Source organism: Dipodomys spectabilis, unplaced genomic scaffold, assembly GCF_019054845.1.
Source record: "Dipodomys spectabilis isolate Male_0828 unplaced genomic scaffold, ASM1905484v1 ptg000188l, whole genome shotgun sequence".
Classification (NCBI taxonomy): Eukaryota; Metazoa; Chordata; class Mammalia; order Rodentia; family Heteromyidae; genus Dipodomys; species Dipodomys spectabilis.
In genome coordinates, this window is record NW_024870865.1 from 5,052,339 (window position 1) to 5,067,300 (window position 14,962).

At 49.4% G+C, this 14,962-nt stretch overlaps 1 protein-coding gene across 1 annotated transcript; it reads right to left on the reverse strand.

Annotated features, from left to right (window-relative positions):
• Positions 1–420: 420 nt before the first annotated feature.
• Positions 421–12,815, reverse strand: LOC122121446 (PRAME family member 18-like). Its single transcript, XM_042695661.1, has 5 exons — positions 12,529–12,815; positions 2,823–3,134; positions 1,938–2,205; positions 1,650–1,780; positions 421–1,054 (listed from the first exon to the last, which is right to left on the reverse strand). The coding sequence occupies exons 1-5, from the start codon at positions 12,813–12,815 to the stop codon at positions 421–423; spliced, it is 1,632 nt and encodes a 543-aa protein (XP_042551595.1).
• Positions 12,816–14,962: the final 2,147 nt, after the last annotated feature.

Sequence of the window (14,962 nt, forward strand, 5' to 3'; positions counted from 1 at the left end):
AATTTCAGTCCTCAGATCTGAGCCTCCTGAGTAGCTAGGATTACAGGCATGAACCAACGATACCCTGCTTACAATAACTTACTTATTTTCATACAGTAAAATGAACAGAGTAAGTGACTTCATCAGGATGCATTCATTTCCATACAACCATTCAGGAACCAGGAATTCCCTCTTGTTCCTCGCAGGCTGAATGCACGCCACTCAGATTCCTTTGATGAGAACACAGGACACGGGAGCCCATGGTGGCCAGAGCACCCCACATCACCTTCCTGACACTGAAACTGGAAAGGAGAGGAACTTGTCCTCTTCTATATTTTCCCCTGGAGAATGGCAGAGGGTTTGTGTTCCCACCTGGATGTACCAGTGTCCTAAAGATGACATTCATGTTCATTTCTAAGGGACCCAAGGAAATAGCATAAACTAGTGAACTTGACAAACCCCACAGTAGTTAGACTTCCTTGTAAAGGAATATTCTTCTGTGACTACCCAGTTGCCACTGGGTGCCAGGCTATAGAACTGGTTCTTCTTACAGCTAACACATGTGTAAGTGCAGATCTGGACCTTATGGGCTGGCTGTAAGTCCCTCAGGATCTGCACCAAGCTCACACAAACCTGGACAAAGTTCTCCTTGTTGACTTCACATCCATACAACAAACATTCGTGGTCATAGCTCTCCACAGGGGCCGGATACAGCCCTCGCTGCAACTGCCTCAGCTTGGCTGTGTGGCTCAGCAGGTTCTGCAGGGCAGCCAAGGACATGCGGTTCCCATAGATGCTGAAGAAGCTCAGCTGGGAGCACTGGCTCAGGGCGGGCAGGATGGCAGAGAGCTGGGCCTCAGTGATCCCACAGTGCTCTATGGCCAGGGCCTCCAGGGTGCCAGACACTCTCTCCAGCAGAGCTCGGAGGGGCCCAGGACTCCATTGACCCAAATATATGGTCCTGAGACGCAGGTGCTTGAGCTGACTGGTACAGGGACACAGGGACAGACACTTCAGGTCTGCTTCATTCAGTGGTCTTGAACTCAAAGACAGAGTGGTCAGAGGCTTGAGGGTCCTGAGGAGAGAGCAGAGAGACTGGGTGAATGGTGGTGGTGAGCAGCGCAGACTCGGGTAGGAGATGGTCAGCAAAGGTTGTCCTGCTGCACCGAGGGAGACCAACCACACGATGCTGCTGGCTGTCACTCCACCACCCCAGCCTGATGCCTGTCAGTGCCCCCTGAGCCTGGCCCAGGCCGCACCCTCTCCAGCCCCCTCTCCAGCCCCCTCTCCTCACTGTCTGGACACAGCACTAGTCTTCCTGCCCACAGGGCCCAACCACCCATGCATCTGAGCATCGCAGCACAGCATCTTTTCCTGTTCCGCTTGCTTCCAGTTTCTATCCTGTGAGCTCAGACTTGCTTCCTATAGAGGAACTGACAGCCACTCATCCCTACAAAGGACTCCACAACAGGCCTCCTGCCCTGAGCACACTCCCAGCATGCACCCTGCTTTCTGATGTGACTGAGAAGCCAGGTGAGAACTAAGAAGTGGAGCGGATGAGGCACCTCTTCCCATGTCTCCCCACTCACTTCACCAGCGAGGTTGCCACACACAGTTGAGGCCCTTTCATACCCACCCAACCCAAGGCCAGCTCTGCTCCCAGTGCTCACCTGAAGACCTTGTGCAGGTTTCCATAAAGGAAGTAGACTCGATACATATAAATTTGCTGGAGATTTCTCTGCTGCAGCAGTTGGATGAAGAAGGAAATTTTGAATCTGGAAGCAGAATATTTCATCCCAATCTGGGAGAAGGAAAGGATGTGAAGGTTCTTCTTAGATAAGGAACCATATTTTCCATTGCTGCTTCATCCCACAAACTATCCAAAACCAACTCCTGAATGGAGTCCAGATGAAGCACCGCAGAGTGCTTTGTATTTTAGAGGTGGAGGCAAACAGAACCTGCAGCTTCTTAGAGCACAGCTGAACCTGGTCTCTTCTCGTCTCCGCCCACTGGAGCACGTGGGCCAGCACACAATCCCAGGGGCCATCACTGATGGTGACATCCATGAATATCCTGAAGGAGGGCTCCTTCCTCAGGGCTGCACAGTGATTGGCTGCTGGCTTGTCAGTCAGGGCTGCTGCTGAGCAGGCTTGAGACATTGCTATGTACCCTGAGGTCCAGATGTTCAGGGACATATTCTGCAGATCTAACACCTGCAGTTTGCATCTACAGGGGAGACACAGGACAGTCTCAGAACAGACATGGCAGAACGCCACTTTCTGCTTCATCATTATTTGATCAAGCCAATCTAGCGTACTATGTTTCCCCCTGCTTTTTCCTAGTTTCTATCTTTCTGTCTTTTTTCTTTTTATTGTGCACTAGTAATGGGGCCTGAAGTCAAGGCCTGGATGCTGCCCCTTAGTTTTCCCACTCAAGGCTAGTTGTACTAGCACTTGAAACACACCTCCACTTCTGGATTTCTTTTTTAGTTAATTGGAGATATGAACCACAGTCATTCTCTTGCCCAAGATGGCTTTGAAGAGTCTCAGTCCTCTAAGTAGCTAGGATTATTGGAGTGCACCATTGACACCGTGAAACTTTTCCCAACCTTTCCCCACCCTATCACCACGGCCTGCGGTAGTGGGGATCCGGCAGCCATGCCTGCAGCCATCCCCAGCAACCCTCCACACCCAGGAGCCCTCTTCCACAAACAACTCAGCAGGGAGCCCTGGGGTCCTCTGGCCCCGGGTCTCTCATGAGTCCACCCCACTCTTGCTGACTCTAGTGTGCCTCATCCCTGCACTCCAGGGTCCTCCCTGGCCCCCAACCTGGGTCCCCCTTACCTGGGCCCCACTCCCTGCTCAAGCAGCACATCAAGGCCCTCCAGGGTGACCTGTAAGATCTCCAGGTCAGCTGAGCCCACCAGGGCCCCCACGGGGAGGCAGGCAAAGGGCCAGGCCTGCACCATGGCCTTCAGCACCTCCATGCGTCTCTTGGCAACCACCTCTCTGCACAGCGTGGAGAAGAGATCCAAGGGAAGGACGTCCAGAGCAGACATGGCCAAGGCCTGGTCCTCTAGCAGGCTCTGCATGGCCAGCTGCCGCAGTGTGGGCAGGGACATGGTGCTCAGTGTGCTGGAGCTGCAGGGAGAGGGCCTGGGAGCACACAGGAAGAGGCAGCTTTAGCGGTTGAAGCTGAGAAGTCCCTTCTCAGAGAGAACTCATCTCAAAGGCCACATCCCAACTCCAGCCATGGGGAGATGTCAGTTCACGCCCTTTCCACATAGCCCCGATGCCCCCCCCCAAGCACAGCGCTGGGACACAGGGCAGCAGGATGCTCCCCACATAGACAGCCCAAGCTCATCATGGTCCAGTTCCAGCCAGCACTCTGAGTATATGGATAATAAGGAGCCTGAACGTCATCCCAAGCTTTGTGTGAGTGTGTGTTTGTGTGTGTGTGTGTGTGTGTGTGTGTGTGTGTGTTCAAGGCCTGGACACTGCCCTTGAGCATTATTCTCAAGGCTTACCAGTGCCCTACCACTTCAGACACAGCTCTGCTTAATATCCATTTATTTTGAGGGGGGTGTTTTTATTTCTTTTTTATTTTTTTATTTCTGTCGGTCACAGGGCTTGAACTCTGGGCCTGGGCACTGTCCCTCAGCTCTTCAGCTGAAGGCTAGCACTCTACCACTTGAGCCCCAGTGCCACTTCCAGTTTTCTGTTGTTTAATTGGAGAGACGAGTCTCCCAGACTTTCCTGTCTGGGCTGTCTTTGAACCACAATCCTCAGATCTCAGCCTCCAAACTAGGATTACAGGAAGAACCATTTACTTTTGAGATAGGATATTAAAAACACTTCTGCCCAGAGTAGCCTCTAGTTGTGATTCTTCCAGTCTCGGCTTCTCAAGTAGCTAGGATTACCAACATGAGCCACTGGTACCTGGCTTTGAACTAAATATGTAGCGTTTCAAAAACTTTGTCTTGAACTAGTTAGTGGTTCACACCTGTTCCCAGTTACTCTGGAGTAGAGATTGAGAGGACTGAAGTCCTGTCCAATCAGTTCCCCACCGACCAGCAGGGGTAGTGCTTCTTCGCCTAATCCCACATTAGCAGAGTTGGGTGACTGAATCTGGTATCCACACAAAATATTGAGACCCTACTTACAGCCAGAAGAGAAGCTGTAGCTTAAAGAGTAGAGTGCTAGATAGACTTGAATGAAAAATTAAGAGCCAGGAATTGGTGGATCTTAGTGGCCTGTAATCCTAGCTACTCAGGAGGCTGAGATCTCAAGATCTCAGCTCCATGCCAGCACAAGTAGAAAGTCCATAAGAATCTTACTTCCAGTTAACCAACAGAAAACCCTAAGTGGAGCTGTGGCTCAAGTGGTAGAGTACTAGCCTTGAGCAAAAGGTCAGGGACTGCTTATAAACGCTGAGTTTAAGCCTCACAACTGAAATAAAAGAAAAAGAAAGCCTGGAGCTTGTGGCTCACACCTATAATCTTATAATCTTAGCTACTTAGGAGGCTGAGATCTGAGTATCACAGTTCAAAGCCAGACCAGGCAGGAAAGTCCATGAGACTCTTATTTCCAATAAGCCACTCAGAAAACCAGAAGTGGCGTGGTGGCTCAAGTGGTAGAGCGCTAGCCTTGAGCTGAAGAGCTGAGGAGCTGAGGGACAGTGCTCAGGCCCAAGATCAAGCCCCATGACTGACAAAAGAGAGGGGTGGGGGGACAGAGACAGACAGAGACAGAGGGAAAATTAGGAAACAGTGCCCTATCTGGAGTTCAAGCCTCAGTACAAAAATAATGAAATAAAAGAATTACTTAAAAAAAATTTCAAGCCAGGTCCTGGTGGCTCACACTTGTGATCCTATCTACTCCAGAGTCTAGCATCTGGGCTGGGAAGGTGGCTCAGTGGTAGAGTGCCTGCCTTGCATGCATGAGGCCCTGGGTTTGATTCCTCAGCACCACATGAGGAAAAAAGTAGTGGTGCTGTGGCTCAAGTGGTAGAGCACTAGCCTTGAGCTGAAGAGCTGAGGGACAGCGCCCAGGCCCAGAGTTCAGGCCCCACGACCGACAAAACAAGCAAACAAACAGAGTCTAGTATCTGAGGATTAGAGTTCAAAGCCAGCTTGGGCAGAAAAGTCAGAGATTCTTATCAGCAATAAACCACCAAGAAGCTGGACCTGGAGCTGTGGATCAAGTGTGAGAACATCTACGCTGAGCACGAAAAACTTGGGAACTGCATCAGAGCTATAAGTTCCAGACCTAGAACTGGCATGTGCGCACGCATATGCACACACGCACCCACACACAAATAGAAGGAAAAGAAAAAAAGAAGGGCTGGGAATGTGGCTTAGTGGTAGAGTGCTCACCCAGCATTCATGAAGCCCTGGGTTCAGTTCCTCAGTACCACATACAGAGAAAAACCCAAAAGTGACACCATGACTCAAGTGGTAGAGCACCAGCCTTAAGCAAAAGAACCTTAGGAATAGTGCCTGGGCTCTTGAGTTCAAGCCCCAGTACTGGCAAAAAAAAAAGAAATAAACATAAAATGCTAACAACAAACATCCACTTCAATTCAAATAAATGACTTTGTTTGCAAAACAACATTTTTTAAATAAATTTAAAATGAGAGTAATCAATGCACAACAAACCGAGTTATTTCGGCTGAAGGTAAAGGAACATTTGGCATAAAAACTAATGTCTGAAATTTGTTTATCAATAGAGGACAAATTCCTGCTAGGTGCCAGTGGCTCCTCTATAATTCTAGCTGAGATAGAGCTGAGGATCATGGTACAAAGTCAACCCAGATAGTAAAGTCTGTAAGACTCATCTCCAATCACTAAAAATATCCAGAAGTGGAGCTGTGGCTTAACAGTAGAGCACCAGTATTGAACAAAACAAAGCTCAGAGACAACGCACAGACTGAGTTGAAACCCAAGGCCTGGCACAAATACAGAAGCCCAAATCACAATTCTGTCACCTCTGGGACTGGCTGAGGGGAATGCTGGTTGGGACATCATGGAGGTGGGGACTTCACAGAAGTGGACCAGGCCCACAGGGCTCTGTGAAGGCAGCAGGCTCAGTAACTCCACTTACCAGGGTTCTTAACTCCCCTGGCTCCTCAGAAGCTTTATTCCCCCTGTCTACTGGTCCTACCCTTGGCCAACTCCCAGTGTCCAATCAGAAAGCAGCATCTGCTCAGTCCTGAAGCTCCACCCACTTGATCCTGATGGGATTTCTGCCTTGTCCAGAGGGTCCTGGAGGAAAGGGGGAGGGTAGGGAGAAGGAAAGTTTAACACCCAGTCCTGACTTGTGTGCACTGCAATGCTTGTGCTTCCCTCACTCCTCTGTGTCCTTCACGTCCAAGTGTGTGAGACAGACAGGCTTGCTCTGCTCTCCACCACAGGCGGTAGATGTTTTGCCTCTAGGAGGCCCATAGTCACTGACAAAGATAATCTGGCTGTGTGTGTGTGTGTGTGTGTGTGTGTGTGTGTGTGTGTGTGTGTGTGTTTAGGGCAGTACTGGGGCTTGAATTCTTTCTTCACTCTTTCAGATCAAGGCTAGTACTAGCTCTACCCAGACTGGAGCCACTGCCCCACTTCCAGCTGTTTCTGTGATTTAATTGGACATAAAAGTCTCCAGTACTTTTAGTACTTTTCTCAGCTGGCTTCTTGGGCACGGGGGGGGGGGGGGCATTTTTTATTTTAACATCTAAAAAAAAGAACTTGGAGCTGGGCACTGGTGGCTCACGCCTGTTGTCCTAGCTACTCAGGAGGCTGATACCTGAGGATCATGGTTCAAAGCCCTCCCAGGCAGGAAAGTCTGTGAGACTGTACTCTCCAATTAACCACTAAAAAGTCTGAAGTGGAGCTATGTGGCTCAAGTGGTAGAGTAGTAGTCTTGAGAACAAAAACAATAAAAACAAAGGGACAGGGCCCAGGTCTTGAGTTTAAGCCCCAGGATAGGCACCAAACCAAAGAAATACAAGAAAGAAAAACAGCAGTCTGTAAATTACCACACGTAACAGTGATGCCCAGAAATTCCATGCAGGGTAAAGAGCATCCAGCAGGGGGCACACAAACCCTATCTCTTGGAGTTTTAGGATGGCAGGGGGTATAGTACTTTGAAAATGGGACTCAAGGACTCCTATTTGGGGGGGGGGGGGGGTCTGGAGCTTGAACTCAGGGCCTGAGCCAGCCTGGGCAGGAAACTCCCTGCCATTCTTATCTCCAATTAACTACCAGAAAACCAGAAGTGGTACTGTGGCTCAAGTGGTAGAGTGCTTGGCTTGAACTGAAGAGCTGAGGGACAGCCCCCAGGCCTAGGGTTCAAGTCCCACAACTGACAATAAATAAACTAACAAACAAATAAACAAAGGTTATGGAGAAACTGTGGAAACCCTAGAGCAGCATCCCAGAGAACTGGGAAGGGAGAGGTGAAGACTCTGAGGATCGGTTCTCACACATGCTGTGTACCCAGGAGAAATGAGTTTGCGGGGGACATTAAGGGAACAAACATCAGAACAAGGCTCCTGTATTTATGTTATTTGTGTGGGGGACGTTTATAAACTTTCCCTAAGCCGGACACTGGTGGCTCACGCCTGTCATCCTAGCTACTCAGGAGGCTGAGATCTGAGGATTGCGGTTCAAAGCCAGCCCAGGCAGAAGTCCATGAAACTCTTATCTCCTATAAACCATCAGAAAACCAGAAGTGGAGCTGTGGCTCAAGTGGTAGAGTGCTAGCCTTGAGCTGAAGAGCTGAGGGACAGCGCCCAGGCCCAGAGTTCAAGCCTCCCCCCGCAAAATATATACTTTCCCTAAAAAGTAAAAACACAGGGCTGGGAAGGTGGCTCCGTGGTAGAGCGCTTACCTTACATGTTTGAGGCCCTGGGTTCGATTCTTCAGCACCACATAAGCAGAAAAAAAAAAAAAAGCCAGAAGTGGAGCTGTGGCTCAAGTGGTAGAGCGCTCGCCTTGAGCTGAAGAGCTGAGGGACAGCGCCCAGGCCCAGAGTTCAGGCCCCACAACCAGACCCAAAAAAAATTTTTTAAAAAAGTGGAAACACAAATCGGGTTTGCCTCCCATGGACCTCCGCCCTTGCCACCCAGCTGCCACCCGTGCCCAAAGTGAGAAAGCAATGGGACCCCCCAATCTTGGTCTGGCTCCCCCTGTCTCCTGAGCTGTGTCTCCCTTCCCTCCACGCCAGTTTCCTGACTCAGGTGTTTCATTTAGACTCCCAGAAAACAGACAACCCATAACAGTAGCGGGGTGTCTTTTAACCCAGTACTGCACAGGAAGAGGGTGGTAAAGGAAAAGACAAATCTCAGCGTCATATAAATCGGTCCCTTTGCTTTCCTTAGAGTCATAGAACTTTCCAGACATTTGACAGTGAACAGCAGGCTTTTTAGCCCCCAAGAAAGACTTATCCTGGAGCTTCCCTTCCTTTCTGACCATCCACAAAGGGTTCCACCCACTGCTTGTCTCCAACTTGAAACTACTTCTACAATTCCTATTTACACGGTTTTTGGTTTTGTTTTGTTTTCTTTTTTGCCAGTCCTGGGGCTTGACCTCAGAGCCTGAACACTGTCTCTGAGCTTCTTTTGCTCAAGGCTAACACTCTACCACTGGAACTACAGCACTGCTTCTGGCTTTTTCTGTGTATATGGTACTCAGGAATGGAACCCAGGGCTTCATGCATGCTAGGCAAGCACTCTGCCACTAACCCACCTTTCTAACTGCATCCCGTACTTGTCCCAAGTTTCCTTGTACCCAATCTTTAACCCTCTAGTCTCCACCAGTTCATCCCTGGGCCCTTTCCAAATCTCACTGAGTACTATTCAGAAACTACAAGTATCTGGTCCCTTTGACCTTTCCTTTCCGGTAACCAGGAGAGACCGCCGGTGACACTTGCACCTAAAGACACTCATGCAAGAGCGGTATAGATCGTAGTCCATTCTGAAAGTAACAGAACCTGCCTCACTCAAAGCAGTGGGTGATGCCAAAGAAGACCTTCCGGGGCTGCCTTATGGCCTGCAGCATCTTCTTGAGCTCAGAACAGTACTGGAAGCGCCTGTCCTGGCAGAGCATGTCAGGCCATTTGTAGGGCTTCTCAAGGCACTGGATCCATCTCGTGGCACAGCTCACTCATACTGGCCGTGTGGCCACGGAGATGCGGCTGTCACAGAAACACACTGTGGTGAGCCTGGAGCAGCGGCTTAGGCCAGGCAGCATGGCAGTGAAGTGGACATTGGTCATCCCGCAGTCCTGCCACTGGAGGATCTCCAAGGTGGCTGCAATTCCTTGAGTAAGAACATGCCCTCGGGGTCCACGTGGGGGAGGCTGGAACTTCCCAGCTGCAGGTGTTTTAGCTGGCTCATGGTCAAGTTCCAGAACAGGCCACTAAAGTCTGAGTCTGTAGATCTAAAGAACATTACACACAGGATCTACAAGGGTATTCAGGCACCTAAGGAGACACCAAGCCATCGGTTCTGGTTAGTGAATTGTGGGCTGGACAAGGACGCAGGAAGGACTTCAAGATACAGGAGACAATTATGTCTGCAAACAACCTGAGTGGATCTGACTATCGAAATACATTTCCTATCAAGGATGTTGAACATTAAAAGTTGTGTTCAGGCTAGGTCCGTTACTCAAATGTAGAGGACCTGCCTAGACAGAGCAGGAGGCCCTGAGTTAAACCCCAAAACTACCCAGAAAAAAAATAAACCACAGCAGCAGCAACATAAAAGTAAATAAATAAAAAAGAGCTGCATGTCTTTGGCAAGTGCCTATAATCCTACCTAGTCAGGAGCCTGAGATTTGAGGGTGCTCAGTTTGAAGAGAGTCCAAGCAGAAAAGCCCGTGAAACTCTTGTCTTCCATTAATCAGCAAAAAGCCAGAGGTGGAGTTGTGGCTCGAGTCATAGACCATCAGCCTTGAGCATAAAAATCGAGAGGGCACCAGACCCTGAGTTCAAGCCCCACTACCAGCCTATTAGGAAAAAAAATGTATTCTTTACAATTAGATCAATCACTCCCCTCTTCATATTCAACAAAGTCTCTCTCTGTCTGGGCCCTTCACTCCTGCTCCTCACCCTAAACTCAGGGTCATACCCTTCTTTCTTGCCACCATTCTGCCCCAGGGCTCCAAACACTCTGTGCCAGGAGCCTTCCAGCTCATAGGGAGCTGGGCAAGTATAGGGGGCTATCTTCCTTCAGTGCCTTCTTCCTATTTCTTTTTCTTAATTTTTATTTTTGCCAGCCTGGGCCTTGAACTCAAGGCCTACACACTGTCCCTGAGTTTCTTTTTTTTTTTGCTCAAAGCTAGCACTCTACTACTTGAGCCACAGCAACACTTTCTGGCTCTTTCTGTGTATCTGGTACAGAGGAATTGAACCCAGGGCTTCATGCATGCTAAGCAAGCACTCTACCACTAAACCACATTCCCAGCCCTCTTCTTCCTATTTCTATCATCTGATCTCAGCCATGCTTCCAACGTAGGAACTTACAGTCCCTCCACCGTTAGAATTGACCCTTATTCCTGGCTTTCTGGCATGGTGGTAATTTTCAGGCATCTCTCTTTGGCTGGTCCTCTGACTCTGAGAGACTACAGAAAGCTACACAACAGTCTAGACAATCCTTGGACATCCAACAGGTACATTCCTGTGACATCACCTTGGATGGCAAACTGCCATGTCTCTCCCCATGACTCAGCCAGGAAAGGCTGGGCTGGGTTGAGATCCATCCATCCTGCATCCATCCATCCATCAATCCTTACCTGAGCAGCTGGTGCAGATGGCCCTGGAGGTAAGAGGTCTTACAAATAAGAAGCATGCAAAGGCACTGCAGCTTGTTCAGTTCTGAGGTGAATGCATTCAGATGCAACTCTTGTTCCTCTGGAGAACCAGGTCGAGGCTGAACTGACAGTGCCTGCAGATATGGCATCTGGCCTATGAAAGGAGCAGTGTTGGCCAGAGTAGAGAGGTTCAAGACACAATTCACTTCCAACTCTTCCGTATACAGCAGCTCCACTGCACCAGGATGTGGGTGTAAGACCAAATATCTCCATCACTATTGAAGTTCAGTCCCCAAATCCATATCTTCCTACAGTATAGCTGTAGCAAACCTGCCCTCTTCTGGCCCACTCAAGCAAGTACTTCCAAACTATTTGTACTGCACAGATCTAGGTAAATGCCTGTCACCAGCATCACGGGCTGCGTTTCCCGGTATCTCCACCAGGCCTCACCATAGGGCATCTCTTCCACTGGGGCTGGGTTGTGCAATCACTGGCCTTGAGCCCACGCCATTGCACGCAGAAGTTGTGGCTTGCACTCCCCAAGTTCAGCATTTGCAGCCTCCACTTCCTGTGGGTAAAGCAAATGAGACCTAACGCCCAGCACTTCTCATATAAACACTAGGTATATCAGCACTCCTCTGCCTTTCCTTCCTAATTTTCCCTTCCCTGTCCCTTTCCTTTCCTTTTTCCCTCCTTCCTTCCATCCTTTTTTTGTGCCAGTATGGGGTCTTGAATTCAGGGCCTGACACTGTCCCTTAGCTTTTTGCATCAAGGCTGCTACTCTAAAAGCTCGAGTGACTTCTGGCTATTTGCTGGTTAATTGGAGAAAAGAGTCTCAGGAACTTCCCCTAGGCTGGCTCTCTGAACTGCTTTTCTCCAGTCTCAGCCTGTTAAGTAGCTGAGATTGCAGGTGTTTGTGTGAGTGTGTGTGTGTATGTGTGTGTATATGTGTACTAGGGCTTGAACTCAGGCCTGGCTGTTGTCCCTTAGCTTTTCTGCTCAAGGCTCTTGCTTTACCCTCTTGAGCCACAGCTCCACTTTCCATCTATTTTTTTTTTTTAAGTTTTCCTTCCTTTCTTTCTCCCTCCCTCCCTTCTCAATGTCCAGCTCAAGAACCTGGGAGCTGCCTGGCACTGGTGGCTCGCGCCTGTAATCCTAGCTACTCAGGAAGCTGAGATCTGAGGATGGCAGTTCAAAGCCAGCCCCGGCAGGAACGTCCGTGAGACTCTTTTTCCAATAAACCACCAGAAAACCGGAAGTGGTGCTGTGGCTCAAGTGGTAGAGCACTTGCCTTGAGCTGAAGAGCTGAGGGACAGTGCCCAGGCCCACGGTTCAAATCCCATGACCGACAACAACAACAACAACAACAACAAAAAGCAGAGCTCATTTTTGCTGGGGCGCATGTTATGAAGTGCACAGCACGAACAGCATTTTTTTAGATTCCTCAGCACCCTTCCCTTGGACACAGCCTGGTCCTCACTGGCAGAGCTTGGGGAAGGCAGCGGATGCACCTGCTTCCTTCAGCAGCTCCTTCAGCCATGCCTGCATCCACCACTGTGCTCTGCTCACAAGCTCCTTCCCAGACAGAGCCCAGCAAAGGCCCAGACAGAGCCAGCAAAGGCCCAGACAGAGCCAGCAAAGGCCAGGCCCCTCTAATCTGCCCAGTGCCATCTCTCCACTCTCCTGGTTCTCAACTCAGTCTTCCCTAAGCTCCACAGCTCTCACTTCCAGCTCTCTGGCTGGACCCCACTCACCTGGACCAATCCTTCTGAACAAGCAGCATGTCGAGCCCATCCAGGCCGATTTCCAGGGTATCAAACTCCAAATCTTCACTCAGCGCCCCCCGGGGGAGGCAGGGGAAGGGCCAGGCCTGCACCATGGCCTTCAGGAGCTTGGAGTGTTTCTTTTTGAAGGCCTCAAAGAACAACAGAGGGAAGACGTGGCAGGGCAGGTCCTCCAGGGCAGAGATGGCCAAAGCCTGGTTCTCCAGCAGTTTCTGAGCCGCCAGCTGTACCAGTGTGGGCGGGGCCTGATCACCCATCCTGATGAACCTGCAGGGAAAGGTTCCTGGAACAGCATCCAGGAAGAGACTTCCTTAAAGGCAAAGCGGAAAGGGAGAATCCAGCGACCGTACTGAGGTCCCAGTCATTGCTCTGGTCATGGTAGACAAGATGTCAGTTTGCCCCATTTCCAGTCAGAGCCCGATGGCCTCCACGCCACAGCTGTGACACAGCAGGCATCAGGAGAGACAACTCATTGCCAAGTGGGTCATCCTCCATTTCCACCCCTCTGCTCCCCTCAGGTCTGGACCTTCAGGAACAGAAACGATGAGCCAGAAATGGCATGTACAGCCATAGGCTCATTCCTGTAATCCTAGCTGCTCAGGAAGCTGAGATTCAAGAATCACAATTTGAAGCTAGCACAGACAAGAAAGTCTGTGAGACTCTCATCTCTAAGAGTTCAAGTCCTAATACCAACACATACACACAGATCAAAAAGCTCTACTTTTAGAGTGTTACACAGGACTGGAGATATAGCTCAATGTAGAGTATCTGCCTAGCAAATGCAGATAGAAAAATAAAAAATAAAATTCTACTATCAATAAAATTGAGCCAGACACTGGTACCTCATGCCCATAATCCTAGCTACTCAGGAGGCTGAAATCTAGGGATCATGATTCAAAGCTAGCCTGGACAGGAAAGTCTTTGAGAATCTTATTTCCACTTAACCACCAGAAAACCGGAAGCAGTGCTATGCCTCAAAGTGATAGAATGCTAGCCTTGAGCAAAAAGAGCTCAGGGACCATCCCAGACCCCAAATTTAAGCCCTATGACCAACAAAAAACAAATGAATAAAACTAAATAAATATAAAGTCCAATTCAGCCAGTCATGAATAGCTAGTACCTATAATCCTACCTACTTAGGAGCCTGAGATCTGGAGGATCACTTTGAAAACCAAACCCAGGCAAGAATAGTCTGAGCTGGCCTAGAGGGCTCCTGGCTCAAGTACTCCAGTGCCAACAGGGAGCTAGCAGGTCTGGAGAGCTGTGGTCCTGAGCTCAAGCCAGTTACTGGCAAAAACAAATTATTGGGTCTGGGAAGGTGGCTCAGTGGTAGAGTGCTTGCCTTGCATGCATGAGGCCCTACATACGCAGAAAAAACCAGAAGTGACACCATGGCTAAAGTGGTAGAGCGCTAGCCTTGAGCTGAAGAGCTGAGGGACAGTGCCCAGGCCCAGAGTTCAGGACCATGACCGACAGAACATCTATTTCTTTATAAACAACAAGAACTATTTTAGTAGTTTAAAATGACAGGAACAATTGCACAAAGTATTTGGCATGAGGGCAAAGCTGCGTTCAGAGCCAATAGCAGCTCTACAATCTATTCATCTAAAGGGGAAGAAGTCATAACATTGAGTCTCTGTGGCATCTCGGTCCTAATGGTACCATAGGGCCTGGCTGAAGGAAAACCTAGGGTACAGGGGAAGACTTACTGATGTGGGCCAGATGTGCAGGGCTCCAAACCCCAGGGCAGCCAGTAGTAACTTCAGACTTCTGGCTTTTACTTCTGTCCTTTGGTGCCTTTGGAGTTGTAGGGAGGAAAAAAACCCAAAGTAAGGTTTATTAACACAGGAATTCACTTTCTGTGACAGAAGGCAAGCCATCTAGAGGAAGAGAAAGACTCACGAGCAAACTTTCTACATTGAGGGACTTAGAGCCCCAGGACCAGCCTAGAAGCAAACTCTCATCATCTGCAGGATGGAGGAAGTTGTGTTGAATTAAACTTGACCTCTAGGCTAATGTTTTAAAGAGCTATTGTTTCCTTACTCTCTGTTGACCTCCCCTCCCCCCCCCCCCAACCCCCAAACTATCTTTATACGATGACTAGTAGAATTCTGGTAGAACCTAACTCATGAGCTTCCTTGACCTTGGTGGCCTCTTAAGCTGGTGGGAAAGTTTCATTGCCAAGCAGTGTCTCAGAGACCTTCTAGTCTCAGCCTCCATTTCAGTTTTCCTTCACATTTTCCTGTGGCTCACTACCTACCATTTTCTTCTCAAGGGCTCAAGACCCACAGATCTTTCAGGGTCTCTTCCATTCTTTTTTTTTTTGTCCATTGTGAGGCTTGAACTCTGGGCCCGGGCTCTGTCCCTCAGCTCTTCAGCTCAAGGCTAGTGCTCTACCACATGA

What these genes read in the sequence shown, in the direction of transcription:
- LOC122121446 (XM_042695661.1), bottom strand. Translation starts at nt 12,815, where the DNA reads ATGGGTGATCAGGCCCCGCCCACACTGGTACAGCTGGCGGCTCAGAAA. An exon ending in TGTGCTCTAAGAAGCTGCAG is followed by an intron (nt 1,781 to 1,937) that starts GTTCTGTTTGCC and finishes TCCTTCTCCCAG; the next exon opens with ATTGGGATGAAATATTCTGC. An exon ending in AACCTGCACAAGGTCTTCAG is followed by an intron (nt 1,055 to 1,649) that starts GTGAGCACTGGG and finishes CTCTCTCCTCAG; the next exon opens with GACCCTCAAGCCTCTGACCA.